Source organism: Phyllopteryx taeniolatus, chromosome 13 (assembly GCF_024500385.1).
Source record: "Phyllopteryx taeniolatus isolate TA_2022b chromosome 13, UOR_Ptae_1.2, whole genome shotgun sequence".
Classification (NCBI taxonomy): domain Eukaryota; kingdom Metazoa; phylum Chordata; class Actinopteri; order Syngnathiformes; family Syngnathidae; genus Phyllopteryx; species Phyllopteryx taeniolatus.
Genome location: NC_084514.1, coordinates 6,140,729 through 6,159,641, shown reverse-complemented (window position 1 = coordinate 6,159,641; position 18,913 = coordinate 6,140,729). Strand labels below are relative to the sequence as shown.

The 18,913-nt window shown below is 41.0% G+C and overlaps 2 protein-coding genes across 5 annotated transcripts in view; one reads left to right on the top strand and one right to left on the bottom strand.

The window, feature by feature from the left end:
- Positions 1–233: 233 nt before the first annotated feature.
- fam98b (family with sequence similarity 98 member B) lies at positions 234–14,204 on the top strand. 2 transcript variants are annotated; one of them, XM_061796161.1, is made up of 8 exons: positions 235–437; positions 563–711; positions 4,343–4,456; positions 5,076–5,251; positions 5,332–5,412; positions 6,686–6,802; positions 8,936–9,103; positions 10,113–14,204. In XM_061796161.1, the coding sequence occupies exons 1-8, from the start codon at positions 400–402 to the stop codon at positions 10,380–10,382; spliced, it is 1,113 nt and encodes a 370-aa protein (XP_061652145.1). In that variant the 5' UTR covers positions 235–399; the 3' UTR covers positions 10,383–14,204. The 2 variants fall into 2 exon arrangements, with proteins under 2 accessions (XP_061652146.1, XP_061652145.1); XM_061796162.1 differs by lacking the exon at positions 6,686–6,802 and having other exon boundaries at positions 234–437.
- The window catches only part of ptpn21 (protein tyrosine phosphatase non-receptor type 21), a 19,662-nt gene continuing 13,438 nt past the window's right edge, over positions 12,690–18,913 (bottom strand). For all 3 annotated transcript variants that reach the window (XM_061796146.1, XM_061796144.1, XM_061796147.1), the window contains 5 exons: positions 18,124–18,342; positions 16,977–17,105; positions 15,902–16,136; positions 15,667–15,827; positions 12,690–14,529 (listed from right to left, as the gene is read on the bottom strand). In XM_061796146.1, coding sequence (XP_061652130.1) covers positions 14,401–14,529; positions 15,667–15,827; positions 15,902–16,136; positions 16,977–17,105; positions 18,124–18,342 — 873 coding nt within the window. In that variant the 3' untranslated portion in view covers positions 12,690–14,400. The remainder of the gene's footprint in view (positions 14,530–15,666; positions 15,828–15,901; positions 16,137–16,976; positions 17,106–18,123; positions 18,343–18,913) is intronic.

Below are 18,913 nucleotides of genomic sequence, written 5' to 3'. Positions count from 1 at the left end.
TTTTATATACTAATGGTATTTGTGTCGTTGAGTAACGCAACCACCTGAAGATCATAAATATCGATGGGTAAATTGATAAATCAAAAGTTTAAAAACAATGTCGTAATGTGGCTGTAGTGTATCGATAATATATCACAAGAGACTGTCACACTACGCATTGATACGGTAGTGTTCTCTAAATTCCTACTCTTACAGTAGTCCTACTGTCGCAAGTGGAACCACAATTCAGATCGGAAGCCCTGGTTTCCGATCGGTCCATAAACACAACCAGAACAGCACGCTAGCACGACGTCTGAGTTGGAATTCATTGAATTAGAATAAATGTACAGTCCCCCCTCATAAACATATTCTCATACTTAAATGTTGTCACGTTATGATGTTTAAACCATAGAGTAAGCGATGGAGTGTGACATTTTGGACTCTTTGGAGCAACTCGGGTGAGTTCATAACGCGCCAGCTAGCATGCTAACGCGTAGCTTTACGTCTTCCGTCTTCCGTCATGTTAACTGCGACTATAACTCGCCTGAAAAAAATGTCTCTTAAAAATATTTCTCCCGCTTAGTTATGAAGGTCCCCTGACGGATGAGGCGGCGTTGCTCCAAGCCGCGCAGGGTGGCCTGTCGTCGGCGGAGTATGTGGACTTGTGCCGGTGGTTGGTGTCCCGCTTAAAGCCGTTGTGTGGCCTGGAGGAGAGCATCACCACCGGTCCAGGTGAGCCCAAAATGACTCAACTCAACTCAAATTTATTTATAGAGCGCTTTATAAAAACAATCGTGGGCGAAATAAAGAGCTGTACACACATAAAAGTCTAACGTAAAACACAATAATGAAATTATTAATAATAATAATATAACAACAATGGTAATTATAAAAATGAGTGAATAGTTTTTTAAATAAAATAAATATACAACTTTGAAAGTATGAAACGAGTCGGTGACATAGAAATTGTCCTGCAGCGCCTCCGTGTCTTTACACCAAACTGCACTTGGATTTTGTGGTGGAGGAGTCAGGGACAATCAGAATCAGAATCATCTTTATTTGCCAAGTATGTCCAAAACACACAAGGAATTTGTCCCCGGTAGTTGGAGCCGCTCTAGTACAACAGACAGTCAATTTACAGAACACTTTGGAGACATAAAGACATTGACAAAAAACAATTGTGCAAAAAGATGCAAAGTCCTCTAGCACTTAGACCAGTTCGAATGACTAATATTGCAATAGTCCGGTGCAATGACCATTGTGCAAAGGGCGCTGAGACTTCAAGGAGTGTATGCGGTTTAAAGTGACGAGTAGTGCGATAATCTGGGACAATGTTGGTTGTGCAAATGTTACAGATACTCCTCAATCAGTGTGCAAATGGAGCAGATGCTACTCTGGCATGAGTGGCCAGTATATGCAAATAGTGCAGTATGGCGAGACAACTACAGTGAGTAATACATAATTGGCCCCACAGAAATGTGACAACGAACTCAAGTCAAAAAATTACCAGCTTGTTGTAGTGGAATTATAGGTTAGCTGTTTAAGAAGTTGATTGCAAGAGGGAAGAAGCTGTTGGAATGTCTACTAGTTCTAGTTTGCATTGATCGGTAGCGCCTACCTGAGGGAAGGAGCTGGAAGAGCTGGTGACCGGGGTGCGGAGGGTCCGAGAGGATTTTGCACGCCCTTGTCTTAGTTCTGGCAGCGTGCAAGTCCTCAAGGGTGGGTAGGGGGGTACCGACAATGCTTTCAGCAGTTTTGATTGTCCGTTGCAGTCGGAGTTTGTCGTTTTTTGTAGCAGCACCAAACCAGACTGTGATGGAAGAACACAGGACTGATTCGATGACCGCTGTGTAGAACTGTCTCAGCAGCTCCGGTGGCAGGCCATGCTTTCTCAGAAGCCGCAGGAAGTACATCCTCTGCTGGGCCTTTTTGAAGACGGAGTTGATGTTGGTCGCCCACTTCAGGTCCTGAGAGATTGTAATTCCCAGGAACTTGAAGGTCTCGACGGTTGACACAAGGCAGCTGGACAACGTGAGGGGCAGCTGTGGCGAAGGATGCCTCCTGAAGTCCACGATCATCTCTACAGTCTTGAGCGTGTTCAGCTCCAGGTTGTGTCGGCCGAACCACAGCTCCAGCCGCTCCGCTTCCTGTCAATATGCAGACTCGTCACCGTCCTTGATGAGGCCGATGACAGTGGTGTCATCTGCAAACTTCAGGAGTTTGACAGTCGGGTTCGCTGAGGTGCAGTCGTTCGTGTAGAGAGAGAAGAGCAGCGGAGAGAGGACACAACCTTGGGGCGCCCCAGTGCTGATGCCGCGTGTGGATGAGGTGGCCTCCCCCAGCCTGACCTGCTGTGTCCTGCCCATCAGAAAGCTGTAAATCCACTGGCAGATGGCAGGTGAGACGCTGAGCTGGAGAAGCTTGGATGAAAGGAGTTCAGGGACGATGGTGTTGAACGCTGAGCTGAAGTCCACGAACAGGATCCTCGCGTAGGTCCCTGCACTGTCGAGGTGTTCTAGGATGAAGTGCAGTCCCATGTTGACTGCATCATCCGCAGATCTGTTCGCTTGGTAGGCAAATTGCAGGGGGTCCAGCAGGGGACCTGTGACACTCTTGAGGTGGTCCAGCACGAGACGTTCAAAGGACTTCATGACCACAGATGTCAAAGCGACAGGCCTGTAGTCATTCAGACCCGAGATTGCAGGTTTCTTGGGGACTGGAACGATGGTGGAGCATTTGAAACAGGATGGAACTTCGCACATTTCCAGAGATCTATTGAAGATCTGAGTGAAGACTGGAGCGAGCTGGTCCGCGCAGACTTTGAGGCAGGATGGGGACACATGGTCCGGGCCTGCCGCTTTGTTAATCTTTTGTTGTTTGAAGATGCGTCTCACATCCTGTTCATGGATGGTTAACGCAGAGGTCAGAGGTGTGATTGTGGTCGCGGGTGCGGCCGGGTGGGTGTGTGGTGTGAAACTGTCCTTTTCAAATCTGCAGTAGAAGGTATTCAAGTCGTTGGCTAGTGTGCTATTGTTCTCAGCTTGGGGGGATCATCGCTTCTAATTAGTCAGCGATTGGAATGCATGCCAGACTGATTTAGAGTCGTTTGCGCTAAACTTATTTTTTTTAACTTTGCTGCATAGATCCTCTTTGCAATGTTAATTTCTTTAGTCAGCTGGTTTCTAGCTCAATTATACAGGGCCCTGTCCCCGCTCTGATATGCGTCCTCCTTAGCTTGGCGAAGCTGCTTAAGTTTAGCAGTGAACCACGGCTTGTTGTTGTTGAATGTGCGAAATGATTTTGTTGGTACACAAACCTCTTCACAGAAACTGATATAGGATGTGACAAGTGTCCGTATATTCATCCAGGCTGCCAGCTGAATTTTCACAGACACTCCAGTCTGTGCAGTCTAAACAGCTTTGAAGTTCCATCTTTGCTTCATTGGTCCAGTTTTTCACTGTTTTCACTGTAGGCTTCGCGCATTTAAGTTCTTGCCTGTACGTCGGTATTAAGTGAATTAAGCAGTGATCAGACGAGCCCAGGGCTGCACGAGGTATAGCACGGTATGCGTTTTTTACCGTAGTGTAGCAGTGGTCTGAAGTATTATTTTCCCTGGTAGGACAGTCGATGTGCTGCTTGTATTTAGGGAGTTCGTGGTTGAGTTTAGCTTTGTTAAAGTCCCCGAGAATAATGAGGGGTGAGTCCGGGTGTTTTATTTCAATTTCGTTGACTTGTTCGGCGAGCGTTAGCAGTGCGGCGTTCGTGTTAGCTTGAGGCGGTATGTAGACTCCAGCCAGTATGTACGATGCGAACGGTTTACAGTTTAAAAATAGCGACTCCAAATGGGGGCTGCAGTGTGTGCTGAGCTCCATGACGTCCGTACACCATTTTTCGTTGATATAGAGGCATATCCCGCCGCCCTTTGTTTTCCCCAATGATTCCATGTCGCGGTCCGCTCGATGAATGTGAAAGCCGGGAAGCATGACGGCGCCATCAGGTACAGCGTCGCAAAGCCAGGTCTCCGTGAAGCACATGGCCGCGGAACGTCCGAAGTCTTTACTGGTCTTTAACAGAAGATGAAGCTTGGTGTGGACCTACAGTAGGTGGCAGCTCTGTAATGTGTACCATATTTGTCTGTGTTACATCCGAAAGCCATGGTTTACTTTTTTTAAGTAAGGAAGAGGATACAAACGAAGCATGTGTGGCGATGCTATATATTTTTTTTAACTTCTCTGTTATTAAAAATGTGAAATTACATGTTTCTATCACTTTCAACCAGTGCAGGGCAACTAACTTTTTTTGTTGCTAGAAGCAAAGTGGTCTCTAACATAAACACACTGTTAATGGACTGTGTCCCCAACAGAGGACTTGCTCAGCCTGGAGGTGGACCTTAGGGGCTTGCTGAAGGAGCTTTGCTGCCCATATCAAGTGACAGCGATACAGAAGGGAAAGCCTAAAGACCATCTCAAGTTTGTCTGTAAGTGGCCGGGCATCCTCAACATTCAGCAGGAACCTCTCAAGTCCGATGACCCTAAAGTGGTCGCGAGAAGGATTCCTGCCATACTGGAGTTGTGCTTTTTCTCAGGCTTTTTTAGTGTGGCTTGTTATTATTGATGGCAAAGAGCAAAAGTGTTAACCGTAGACGACAAAGTTTTTATTTATTTTTATATTTTTTTTTTAAGACGAAAGCAGATGCACACGCCTCTGTCTTGGCTGCTCAGTGCAATATGGCTACACCAGAGGGGGCCAACGTATGGCCTGCTGGCAGGGGCGTCGAACAGGGGGGAAAAAGGTGACAACTGTTGGGAAGGAGTCCCAAACATTTCAAACTTTCAAATTTTTCCACAATCCCCTTCAAGTTTAATTTCACAGGAATTAACTTCTTTTTACACAGATATCTCACTGACTTGACTATGTTGAAAACGTAAATCCAGCATTAATAAAAGTTTTACGACGGCCACATTTTGACCATTTGGAACAAATTATTTTGATTTCCATTATTCCTGCAGGAACATTTTTTTTTGTTCCACTGTGTTTTAGATTTAATGCACAATCTTCCTGATGGCCTGGTTCTGTGTTATGTGTTTCTCGTGTAGTGTTTTTAAGCTCCGAACTGCAGGCGGCGCAGATTATCATCCGCAGACGAGGCCTCGTTCAGGGACAAAACGGGAGCTCGGTGTCTCGGGAGCTGCGGGAAATCTGCCAGACCTTGAACGTGTCGCCGTGTAAGGGACAGGATGCCGTGGAGTTTCTCTCGCTTATCCAAAGCAAGGTGAGGCTTTCTAATGTCCCCTTTGCTGCGTTTGAAATGGTAAAAAAGTCATTCAACTGGTTTGCAATGCGTCTCTACAGGTGGTTACACTTGTTGAAAAGTGCCCAGATGGCACTGTGGGAAAGCCTGCTTTGAAGAGTGCTCTCAGCAGTGAACAATGGGTATGTGATGATGATGATTTTATTTTGTATATTGCCGCTGTTGGGCAGAAACCTCCCGATTTCCAAATTTGGTTCATTATTAAAAAAAATAGTAAATATAATATTTTCGCTCCAACAAAACTAAACGCACTATGATATATTTGAAAATGGCCTCAGCATAAACGAGAGAGGACACAGAGAGGTGACTTTTTGTCAAAGAGGAATAGCACTCCGGTTGCCGGGGCCTATTTTGGATTTAGGAAAGACGCTGCGTCACAGAGTAAGGAACATGTCTTGCCACCGTAGCTACAAATGCAAACACATAGGGAAACAGTACAAACCTGTTCCAGCAGCTACAAAAGTATCGCATATATGACACTTGCATGGCTAGAAAAAAACAACCCAACCATCAGTGTGTTAAGTAGGTCAAATATCACCGACATGTTTGGGAGTATATCTCCGTATGACTTTAGTATGTGTGATGTTACTGACTGGAGATCATATTTATAGACTGTCTAGATAGATTCAGTGCTTAAGAAGTGCAATAATTGCACGTTTACAGATCCTGTATCATGAAACATGAAAATTTGAAGTGATGAAGCCACAGAATTGCTTGCATTATTGTTGCAATCTGTCTGATGTTTATGCCACACTTTTTGGGTAGAATTTTGTTGTCGTAGTGAACGCTTACAAGACTGCAAGTCAAAGTGTTGAGTAAATCTACGGCTGTAATTGAAGTAGATAAATAAACTGTCTTTCATATGAATTCATGGTTCATTTGCCTTTATCGTAGCGTCAGACTCACCTATAAGACTAAACAGTTTATGTACAATGAATCTGATATTGTTTATTGTCATAGTCATAGTCATTTATTGCTTGTGTTTGTTAAAAAATAAATGAGAAGAGCTCCTTGGAAAATAATAACATCAAATTGCAAATGCAGTTACATCATTTCTCAAAATCGTTCAGACCTTAGTTGGAGCTGATATTTGCAACATGTTATAGGTTATTATTAATCTTAGACAATAGCCATCTTTGTTTTAGAATTCTCACAAAAAGTGCAAGGTGGTCCAGGCTCTGTAGTATGTCTTATAAAGTTAAATTAATCGTCAAGAAAAATAAATAGCTCCCTAAAGTTTTCTACAGTAAATGAAGTCTTCAAAAAAATGTCAATATAACTGAAATGTTAATCTTTCACTCATAGTGGTTGGGACTCACCGATGTATGTACTGTTGGGTACTGTAGTGTATCATGCAGTGTGAATGACGTTTTCCACTTGCGTGTCCTCCCACAGGAAAAGTTACACAGCATGAATGCGCTCATGTCGTCAGAGTACGAGTGTCGGCGCAGGATGCTCATCAAGCGGCTAGATGTCACCATTCAGTCGTTCGGCTGGTCCGACAGGGCCAAGGCACGTTCATCCGTTAGCTACAGTTCAACCTCCAAACCGAATGACCTGAAAGTGGTACAATTCAGAGTTCAGCCAACATGATCTGGGAAAATAGACCTCAAAAGCGTCGTCATGCCAGATATTAGTTCAGTGAGCATCTAAATTGTTGGTACCCCTCTGTCGATGCAAGAAAACCAAGCAAAGATCACCAAAATAATTTCAAACTTATACAAGTAATAATACATTTACTGAAAATTTACCAATGGAAATCCAACATTGTTTTATTTTTTCTGCAACGCTGTAAAATCAGAATTTTAGCATGTCCTAACAGGTATCTTAGCCCACTATTCATGAGCAAAGCTCTCCAACCAGTCCATTTTCATTAGTTTATTTTTAAATATAATTCTGTTGGACACCAAGAGATAAAATGATGCCAGATTTTCATTGTTAATTTTCAGTGATTTTTTTATTTATTTAGTAATACTAGGGCTGTCACTATCAAATATTTTTAGAATCCATTCTTCTATTGATTATTACATCGATAAATTGAATGTAAAAAAAGTATTTGTATGAGTTTGTTGGAACATCTTTTTTTTTTTCGCAATTAATTTTTTATTAACCAGTTATTGTTATTTGGTTGGGATTATTTAATGATTAAACAAAACCAAATAAACAACAATTAAGCAATATCAAATGAGAGAGAAACGACCTCGCCAAGCTTTTTAAAACTGAGAGCTACTTCTTGGGTACTGATTAATACAAAGGGCTACTAGTTTTATATACACTTCTGAAGCTGCTTCAGGTTCATCTTTGATGGATTACTTAATCATTGTTTTACAAAGTAAAGAAAATATGTTTGCAAATGTCTTATTTTGATTAAACACTAAAGATAATTCTGTTTTCATGAAGGACTAAAGAAATTTGAGAATATATATTGTTGAGGGGCTGAAAACAGGATTTGGACAATTTTAAGTTAAACAATGGCTCTAAGCAATCGGTTATCAAAGTAGTTGTCAATTAATATGATGAGTGATTAATTGTTGATTAATCGATTACTTTTGACACCTGTAATTGTGACTTTTGTCAGTTTTAAGTTATTTAAGTGATCTTTTTGGCTTTTCCTTTCATTGACATAGGGGTACCAACAATTTTGTCCACGTGTGTAAAGGATTAACCACACACGTTTTGCTTTTTCTTTGGCATTTTTTTTTTTGGCATTTTCACCACAGAAGGTTACCAGTGATGGCAAAGAGGAAAAGTGTGATGACAACCATAGAGCAGAAAGTGGATGTTGTTGCAACGTAGCAGTAGTGTAGCGACCAAAAAGGTACAAGCAGATACAGGTACAAGAAACACCCCCAGGCAATCATTTGATTCTACTACACTGAACCCCTGCATATTCACGGTTCCACATTTGCCATGTCACAGTTTTTTGGGGAAATCATTTTCTCTGTTATTCGCCCTCGCTATGTCTAATATAAAGATAATGCTTTGGTGTCATCTTGGGGGGAGGAATTATGTCGAAGTAAGGGGAGGAAATTCCTTTAGTGAGGCCATAGCCTTCTCTAATTAAAAGAAGGTTTTTTTTGCTGCTATCTTGTGGCATTTATAGGCTATTACAAACCCTTTTCAGTGGGTGGCAATTAGTTGCAGATTTTCGCTATGCATGTCTGGGCTCGGTCCTCATTCCCCGCAAATAGTGGGGGTTCACTGTACAGTATTTAGAAAAAAAAAGTATTCTTGTTTTAGAAACTTTTTTTCTTTAACTTTTAAAATTAATTTACTTTTAATGTAGTAGTAGTATTTATTTTTTTTTTTTTAAAAAGGGTGTTTGTTTTCTATATAAATTTTTTTTTCTGTTTTTGAATTCTATTTCTGTAGTTTTTATTTGTTTTCTATCTCATATCTTATCCATTTTTTACATTAATCAATTTTTTTCCTGGCTACTTAAAAACGTGACTATTTGAGCTCTCCATCCACACATTTCATTATTATTATTATTTATTATTGACAAAAAAAGATTTCAAAACACATTTTTATCTCATACATTTGTTTTGTATTTTATCTATAATTTGTGTATGAATTCAATATTTTCCATGTCTTTATTATTTATTTTTTAGTCGATTTCTGATTTTCTTTCTGATTTGTATTTAGGCAAAGGTGGACAGCATGGCTCGAGCGTACCAGCCCAAGAGGCACGCGCTGAGGGCTGAGGCCACGGTGGACGCAGCCGCCCTTTTAGCCAGCAGAGAGGACGTCTGCAACGTGGTGAAGACCAGCAGCGGTGCCAGCAGGGCGAATACCGCCTGCGCCGTCAACAAGGTACGCGACAACCGCCGCCACTCGCTTCTTCTTCCATTGATCAAACACCCTGCTTTGAATTTTGCCATCCTTGTTAGACAACAGCAAGTTGGGGGGGGGAACCCATACAGAAACAGTTGGACATTCAAAAGTGCCTTTTAGGTTCGACCTGAAATTTCACCTCAAAGCCCAATATTCCTAACATTTTGGGAGTAGTTTATTTATTTTTATTTAAAAAAAGGCACACACCACAGGATCGTCTTCTGTCATATTTGTTTTTGTATTATTATTTAATTCTGTTATAAATGTTTAAATTTTTCATTATAGAGTGCATATTAACTGTAATTTTTTTTATAGTAAGCTGTTCACTCGATGACCTTATTTTTCAATTTTCTATTAATTTCATTTTTTTATTCTTTTTTTTAACGGTGTGCAGTCAACATGGTACATATAAGAGCATACACTATTGTTTTTTATTTGTAAGAGACTGTGCAAAGTCAGCCAGGTGTACACTATCTTCTGCAATATTTTTTTGATGAAATGTACATATTCCTTTTTATTTTCATGAAATAAATCAAGATTAAAAAAAGTGTTCCAGGTGAACAGGGTTCATTAAGTATTTTTAATTTTATTTTTATTTTTTAAAAAGATATATATTCTTTAAAATCAACAAGGTTCATTTATGGATCTTTTTTTATTTTATTTTATTGTTTATTTTGTATTTTATATATTTAAAAAAAAAATTCTGATTAAAAATACACTGCATGGTCAGTAAGGCTACTCTCAAGGTCACAATATTAATTTTTTAATGTAATTGGAGTTTTCCTTCTTAATCACAAAATTGCAACAAGCATTTTTGGTGTCTTTTTATTTATTTTTTTAATTTTGTTATTTCTTATCTGAATTTTGTCACTCATTTTAAAAAAAAAAGGGAAAACATTTTCACTTTAAAAAATAAAACCATTTTAAAAGTCTACATGTGTGCCTCCCAACAACGCTCGCATTTGTTGCTTGTGCGTGTGTTCATCAGATTCAAATGGGGAGAGTTCCCTACCGAGGTGGACGCCCCTCTGAGATAGAAGCCCCACTCCCCGAGATGCCCCCTTGGCAGAAAAGGCAAGATGGAGGAGGCAACTGGGGAGGTCGTGGGCAAAGAGGAGGAGGTGGGTGGCGAGGAGGTGGAGGCGGTGGATGGGGAGGCAGAGGAGGAGGCGGTGGATGGGGAGGTGGAGGAGATTGGCATGGTGGGAGACACAACCACGGAGGACACGGTGGAAAGCGAGGACGGTACCAGTATTGATTTGATTTATTTTCATTTTTTTTATGAGTAGTCAAAACTTTTACATGAATTTTACAAAACAAAAAAAAGCTCATTCAATAGTGGATTACGCAATAGAACAGACACTTTTGTACCAGCAATCATCAACCTCAGTAACCTCTTAATGTATTTCATGAAAATATTGTTCCTTCCTTAAACATGTGCTGGTGGAATACAGTGATGCCTTGAGATGCAAGTGACCCGAATTTTTCCAGATATGAGCCGTCTCTCGATATTTTTGGTCTGACTTGCAAGCGCAGACTTGAGATACGAGCGCTGTATGGTGTCAGTGAACTCAATTCACTCCACAATAATCAGGACTTATTAAACAATGCATCCAGAAAGAGGCTTCAAGCTGTTTAATGCCACTCCCAGTTTAAATTTATTGTCACACTAAACACAAAACAAAGAGAATTACACGTTGTGTATTTGAACTCACTTAGTGCCATGGCTGTATTAATACGTCTTTTAGAATCCAAACGTTCAGTGCCAAGAACGTTTTTGAGGTTGTTTTTTTTCCCCACGTTGGTGCTGCGGGATAGTATGAAGCTTTTGGGAAAAAATGACATTGCGATATATATATTTTTTTAAACCTCCGCTATGTTTTTGCAATGTGAAATAATACAGGATCAGTGTTTGTTTTTTTCTACGCGAACTAGTTCAAAGTTCACTTCATCGTTCCAAAAATGAACTAGTTGAGTTCAAGTACAATATTATACAGTGCTATTTTCCCCCTCATTAAAAACACAAATTATTAATTAATTTGATATGGGAGGCATTCCCACACATTTCAGTTGGGAAAGATGATTTGAAATAAGTGTTTTGACTTATGAGTGTGGTCATGGAACAAATGAAACTTGTGTCTCAAGGCATCATTGTAATATGAATTGGTGGGGGGGGGGTATTGTTGAATTAGCAAGAATAAACCGCCAATAGACATTTTCCGGGGTTGGTTCGCCCCCCCAAAAAAGAAAAAAATATTGGAATAAAAATCCGTGACTAGTACATGGGGGTCCACTGTCGAACTCACTTTCTGCAATGGAGAAACTGCGACCCCTGGTGTCGGCGCCGAATACAGTAGTTTATTGAACCACAAATATCATGGTGCGATTTTCAAGAAAAAGGTGGATTGCCTTGGCCGCTGTGGCTATATTATTATACAAAGAGAGGAAATGGGCGTGAAATAATAGAGAGAGTGCGGATATAGTGCGAGGTGGTTGGCAATGATCCTCGCATTTATTGACTGCATTCTTTCATTTTGGTGACAGGCTCTCCGTGCATTTATTTCCTTTATAGCCGCATGTACATATGAAATTACAAATATAGTTCCGTGTTACTGTATAATGTAATTTTTGTTGTGTAAGATCATGTGAAACAACACGGCATTTTTGATTGGTCATTTTATCTGTGATGCGGTTCACCTGCGATTAACATTTTAAATCGCAGCAGTACTAGTTGGCGAAGGTCAGCCACTCATGCCGAACCCCGCATGCGGCGTGACAGTTCAGTGGCATCAACCAGCCTAAGGCAAACAGCTCCCTCAAATAGTGGCCTCCTTTCTTGATACAATGAAAACTACCTGTATTATCTCCATTCATTGCATGCATTGACATAAAACTTGCTAACCAAAATAGAAGTGTGTGCAGTAGTAATGGTTTATGTGGAGAAAAGGTCATTCATGTTGATTATTGGTCTCGTGGATGCGCCCACTCCACTCTTTTGTATGTTCATGTTTACATGACTTATTGGTTCCATTTTGTTTTGTATACTTCTCTTGATGAAATAGATATTCCAAAAAATGCGCTTGTACGAATAAAACGCCTCACACCATCTGCAGTTCAGTGAATAATTGCCCCCTGGCCACAATTTGTCAACATTTTCAGATATTTTTTCTTGTCACAGGGTTCCTATGCAAGTATGGAAAAGTACGGAATTTGATTTAATAAATTTCCTGGTCTGGAAAAGTATGGAAAAATACTCGTTTGTTTTCTAAAACAAAAAATAATGAATATCTAAAAAAATATATATATATAGAACAATACGTGTCTTTTTTAAGGTGCTTGGAATTGCAGCTACGATGTTTTTGTGAGAGCACACGGTATTGTAGCATGATCTTGGTGAACACTCGATTCTGATTGGCTCAGAAAATTCCATGGGGTACATTATCAGCTGATACTGTAGAGCCTTTGAATGTCATTCCATTGTTCCAAATTAATGCGCATTATATGAGCAAACACGGCTACCTCAGATTTTCTGATCTACTCTGAGGACAGAAATTTAAAACAATGAGTGATTCAATCATTTACTTTATTTGGTGATGACAATTTGATGACTGGGATGTTGCTGAGAAATTTGAGGGGGAAAATGAAGAGACAGAACAGCACAAAGACTTCACTCCGTAAAACTGAAATCAACGCCAAGAAAACAACATAATAGGCGATTAAAACGCTGAGACACTTCCTGGCACAATAACGGACAAAATAGGAACCGAACACTTCACCCTCAATATTTTAAATGATACCCTGCGCCATCCAGTCAAGACAGAGTTAGGGTTTCAAGACAGTTTTACGTTTTCAAAACAAGCGTTAGGGTTTCAAAGTAAGTTCAAAACAAGCGTTAGAGTTTCAAGAGACTTTATGGTTCCAGAACAGGGTTAGGGTTTCAAAGTAAGTTCAAAACAAGGGGTAGCGTTTCATATTAGGGTTTCAAGAAAAGGTTAGTGTTTCAAGACAGGGTTCAGGTTTCAAATTAGGGTTTAAAGAGAGTTTTAGGGTTTCAAAGTCAGTTCAAAACAAGGGATTTTAAATTAGGGTTTTATAATATGGTTAGAGTTTCAAAGTAGACTTTCAAAACAGGGTTTGGGCTTCAAATTAGGGTTTAAAGAGTTTTGGGGTTTCAAAATAGGGTTAGGGTCTCAAAGTAAGTAAGGGTTAGAGTTTCATGTTAGGGTTTCAAAACAGCATTTGGGGTTTTAAATTAGGGTTTCTTTCAAAACAGGATTAGGGTTTAAAAGTAGAGTTTCAAAACAGACTTAACTAAACTAAATGTGTGAAATGGTTTGACATCAACATGGGGAAGGCAGCGGTTGTGAGTCATGCAGGGCAAAAAGCACTCGTCTTGTCACCTTGCTTTGGTCTTTATTTGCATGAGCTACATTACCTAGCAATAATCTTCTGGAAATTATTGGGCGACATAATGGGATATAAAGACTCAGAATGATACACATGTATTTACTCAAAAGTTATTAGATTGTTGTTTTTTTTAAACCAAGAAGTCTGAAAATTGGGGCATGGAATTTTGAAATCTTAAATGTGTAAGAACCCTGTAGTCACATTTTTTATGCTCTTATTTAAATACATTTCAAAAGGCACAGCATTTAGTTTTTGCATCATAGATAGACTTTATACAGTTTGTACAGTAAGTATACATTATCAACAAACACCTGGACATTGACAAAACGACCACAAGAAAACCACTCTGGCTTCCACTAAGACTCCATCAGTGTTAAAATAAAAAAAAATAAAATAAAAAATCAGAAACCCTGAAGCAAATTCGGGACTTTAAAAGACACAGACAGTGTCATTGTTCATGCATGTGTAAGCTTGTAACTGACCTCCTTGTTGTAACAATTCAACACACACACACACATCACACAAACACTTTTGTTTCACTGCAATCAAACTTTGCTTCGTCTTAAAAAAATAAAAAATACAGTCTGAAGGCACTTGATCAAATGTTTAAATTAAAAAACTGTTCAAGTTTAAAACAAAAATAAAATCTCTCTTTGCTGTTCTTTTTCCTTCATTTGTCACCTTGTGCTTCATTTGTCAATAAGTCACACTGGTCGTCATTTGACGCAACATGGGTGGTACAACACAGTACCACCCAGTTCAAAGTGCTTCATCCAGCAATAATCAATGTAAAAAAAAAAACCTATAATACTGTTTAGGGGAGAGGTGGATCAGCCTAGCAGTAGCACAAAGCACATCTTTGGGGGTCCTCAGATGAGGCGGGAGTTGCGGAGGTACTGGACCAGCACCTTGTAGACGAAGGTGTACTGGGACAAGGTCTGGACCATGATCATCCTCTGCTGGCGTAGCTTCATCAGCACGGTCTTAATTTCCAGCACCTGTGTGATGAAAACCATCAAACAGGAAATGATTGAGACATAGGAAAGAATGGACACAGCACCAAGAATAATAACTTCAAGAACAAAAGGCGTCATGTAGTTGAAGTCAAATTCGAGTCAAGCCTCATGTATGCAAAGTCAAGTCTTTCCTAAGTTTTATCCAAGCAAGTCCCAAAGTTGGCGACTCGAGTCAAGTCATGTTGCTCGAGTTCAACATCTCTCCTACACGTGCACTTTGGGTGCAGTTTTTCCCCAAATTGCCAGTCATTTATTTTTCAAGGGTAATGTAAGATGAGTTTGGAATTAAATGTAACTATTTTAGGTTCAGTTTGAGGCATATTTACAGATTAAATTATAAACAGGATGTCAATTACTCACGGTTTATTGTAATGGCTGATGAGCAGCATGAAAACAGACCGTTATTGCTTTTGACTATTAAGAAAAGAACTATTTACCTTTAAAAGCACCTTTAAAAACATGTCCTCAGTGTTTTCAGACAGAGTAAAACACGATCATATATCCTATAGAACAAAACAACAAAAAAACTGATGGCCCAGGCAATGCAAGAAACCAGCTTGCCAAACTGAGACCAAGAGGTTTGATGTAGGATGATAAAAATAGATACATCTATAAAACATTAAACAGCAATATAAAATACAAAATATAGCTAAATTCAAATAAATAAAATGGGGGAGAAGATGACATCACATAAAAGCGAGTCTGTAAAAGTGTGTTTTAAGAAGTGGATTAGAGTAAAAGATGCCACATATTTTGAGAGTCTCAGCTCCTCAGGCAGGTTGTTTGGAAGTCGAGGCACTCTGATGGAGAATGCTCCCTTTTGTTTTAAGCCTCGACTTTGGAACAACCAGAAAGCCCTCACCTGAGAATCTGAAGCTGTGGGTTGGCTCATGCATGCTTTAAAAGTAATCAGTAAAAGCTTAAAATCAATTATAAAACAGATTGGAAGCAAGTAAAATGATGCTAAAATTGGAGTGATGTGTTGTCGCCCATTTGATTCGGTGAGAAGCCTGGCTGCTGCATTCTGAACCAGCTGGAGGCAAGAGAGGACCTGAAAGTGCTGAACTAGAATTACAAGGTGACCAAATGGCATTTTTGAGAATGCCTCCCCTCGGGTACCTCGTTGTGCTCCAGGCAGGCGATCATGATCTCGGACAGGATGACCACGCCGCTGCGGCCCACTCCGGCGCTGCAGTGCACCAGTACGGGCAGGTTGCTGTTCTTTGGGTCACTGATGCTGTTGGTGTGCCTCCGAACCGACTGGACTTCCTCCAGGTAGGCTGGAAAGACCGCAACAGGACCGTTAAGCCTCCCCAAAAAAACTGTTCAAGAAGTTCCCCTGAGCCCGACTCACTGAGGAAGCCTTTGAAATCCTCTGGACAGCCGTGGTCTGGCCAGTCTGTGTACTGCAGGTGCCACACGGTCCGCTCCTGGCCCGTCAGCAGGTGTTTGATCTTCAGGCCCGTCGTGGCGTAGCAGCCCGACTCGGTGCGGAAGCGCGTGGTGATCTTGAAGCGGCCGTACGTCACCGTGTTGTGCCGCGAGCCAAGCCGAGGCCAGTAGCGGAAGCTCTTCTCTCGCCCGCTCTCCTGCACACGGAGGCCAGACAATTGCTTTCAACACGACAGGGCGGGAGAAACCAGTGTCGGGTGGTAAACTTCACAACTCTTTAGCCTAAACACAACTCTGTTTCAGCTTTGATACGACCTCTGAAAGGCAAAACATTTGTGGGTGGACTTTTCCCCTTAAGAAAAAGCAGAAACATGCAGATTTTTCCTGTGGCAGCTGCAGGAGTCGCCTTTTGAAACCAGCTTTAGTTTTAAATCCATCTATATACAATGGCTCTTCACTTCACCTTGCCTCGGCTGCAACGGTTAGACTCATGGTACGTTCGAGGTACGCACACAAAAAGCTGTGTTAATGATGCCTTCACTTACAATTCGGAAACATCAATATTAGACAACAACACAAAATTTAGTAAAAATAAAGCTAGATTATTCAGTACACTCCAAAATGCAGTTTTTGCTGACAAATAAAACAGATCATTTGGAGAGAGAGAAAAAGTGTTTGTTTTTTTTAATGCAAAAAATATACCGAACCGGGGCCCAAAAAACAAGGTACGGACTGTACCATGGCTCACCCCTACTAAATATGCATAACAGGCAGCGTGTCAGCAGCAGTGGCCCCCTCTGATACGGCCTTTTAGAGCAGAATATATATGGGTGGGTCAACTTGGTAACCCTGTTCTGTGTCGGTGCCATTTATTCTAAACATTGACACTGGTGGGAAAAAAAAGACAGATACATGCATTTGTTCTGGCTATGTTCCTCCCGCCAAATGCATAAATTTGCCAGGTGGAGATTAGAAAAGAGGGAAAATCCAGGCTTTCGAAGGCAGAGAGAAAGGGACTAGTAAAATATTTGATGCACCTCTTCGGCGGTAACCATGGCAATGATGGCGACGCCCTGTTCCCACACCATCTGCCAGAAGTCCTGGCATGTGTTGGAAAGAGGACCCTGGCTGGCGATGTAATTCCACTCATGTCCTCCGACGGTGATCTGCCGAGACAACGACAATTGTTTCCTTTTTTTTTTTAGAGGACACAAAAATAACATGACTTACAGTAAAACCTGTCACACCAGAAGCCTCGCGACACTCTCTTGCATCACAGCATGCCGCACATTTTTTTCTGGACGCTTGTGTCTTTTGTTCTCACAGGTAAAGCTCAGCTCTATAAGACGAGATTTATGGCGAGTCATCAAGGCTCAACGCCCTGCTGCGCCCACACGCAATGACAAAAATTCTAATGTTACCTAAAGTAGTGTCGCCCATCTGTCTAGTATGGGTAACTCAAATTTGGTAGCATTCAGACCAAATCTCTAGCACAGAAGAAAAAAAAAAAAATGGACAAGACCCAAAAATGGCTGTGTCAAACCAGAATGGCAGACTTCCTGTGTCTTTTCAGGCATGGGTTTTTGAGACTTTTTTTAGTTGTTCTACCCATGGTAGACATGTCTACCAAATTTCACGATGCAAAGTGTATCTGGCTTCATGGGCTGAGTTTTCAACATCTCGAGGAGAAGTTCATCTTTCATCTTTGAAGATCACATAGAAAACGCCAAAAAGACGATACAATGGCTGCTACAAACCCAACACTGGCTGGCTGACTTAGTTTTTTTGAGTATGGATTTCTTGATACTTTTTTGTGGGCCGAGTCAATATCGACAGCCTGACCAAAATTAAGTTTTTAAGTGAAACTGGGTTCAGGGGCTGAATTTCCAAAATCTGGTGGTCCATCTTTGAAGGAAATCGAAAACAGCCAAAATGACTAAAGTGGCCACAAAAACAAAGTGGCAGACTCCCTTGTATTTACAGACGGGGGTTCTTTTTGTGGGTCTTCTAACGCTGTTGGATGGTCATTCTTACCAAATTTGATGTTCCGAAGTCAAATTGGCTTCACGGTCTGAATTTTCAAACCATTCTACAGGACACTCCCGAGCAATCGTGGGGACAGTGTCAATCAAATCTTTCATTCATGCCCTTTATCGGCTCTCGTTGGGATGTGCGAGCGCTTACTTTAATGTGCGATGCGTTGATGTAGCCCGTGTTGTTCTCCTTGGTGGGCACCAGCTCCACACGGGTGTCATCATAAGGCAGCACGTCATGGAAGCGGTTCTTGTCTGCGCTCTCGGCCATCTGGGCGACTGTGCACTCAGCCGCCGGACGACACTTGGGGATGCTCTCGTACTCCTTCAGCAGCTCGCCCATCTCCATGTGCCGCTCCAGGACTTTGCACTGGATGACATACCAGGTAGCCCTGATTTAGTTAATTATTTACCATTTTTTAGTATGTTGTGTCAAAGGTTAATGTAACTCAAAACACATCCAAACTGGAATATGTTTTCGCATAGCCTGCTGTTGTCATCTGGACTCTGAATACCCTTCACATGACAGATAATATAAAATAAAATAGCACAGTGGAACCTTCAAACTCAAGCCCAACAATTTAAAGTTCAGCAAAAAGATGCCCCAAATGGCAAACAAGACTTGGGACTTCTAACCGTGGTCACATGTGACAGCAAATGTTGGGAGACTTATGAATACAGTGGACCCCCTTAATTCACAGTTTGGCATTCGCATATTCGCAGATATTTTTTTGGAAGCCTATCCTCAGTTTTTCTACTTTGCTGTTACAATTTGCCTGTACTCCTTAACATTTATTATTGTGTGTAAATGTCAAAAGGTGAGTTTAATGACTTCATAGTGACTGAGTAAATTGCTAGTATACACATTTGTTCGCCCATGTGCAGATGTGCATTTTTCTTGAGGCGTGATAGTATGCTAGCTAATACTATTTATGAGCCTC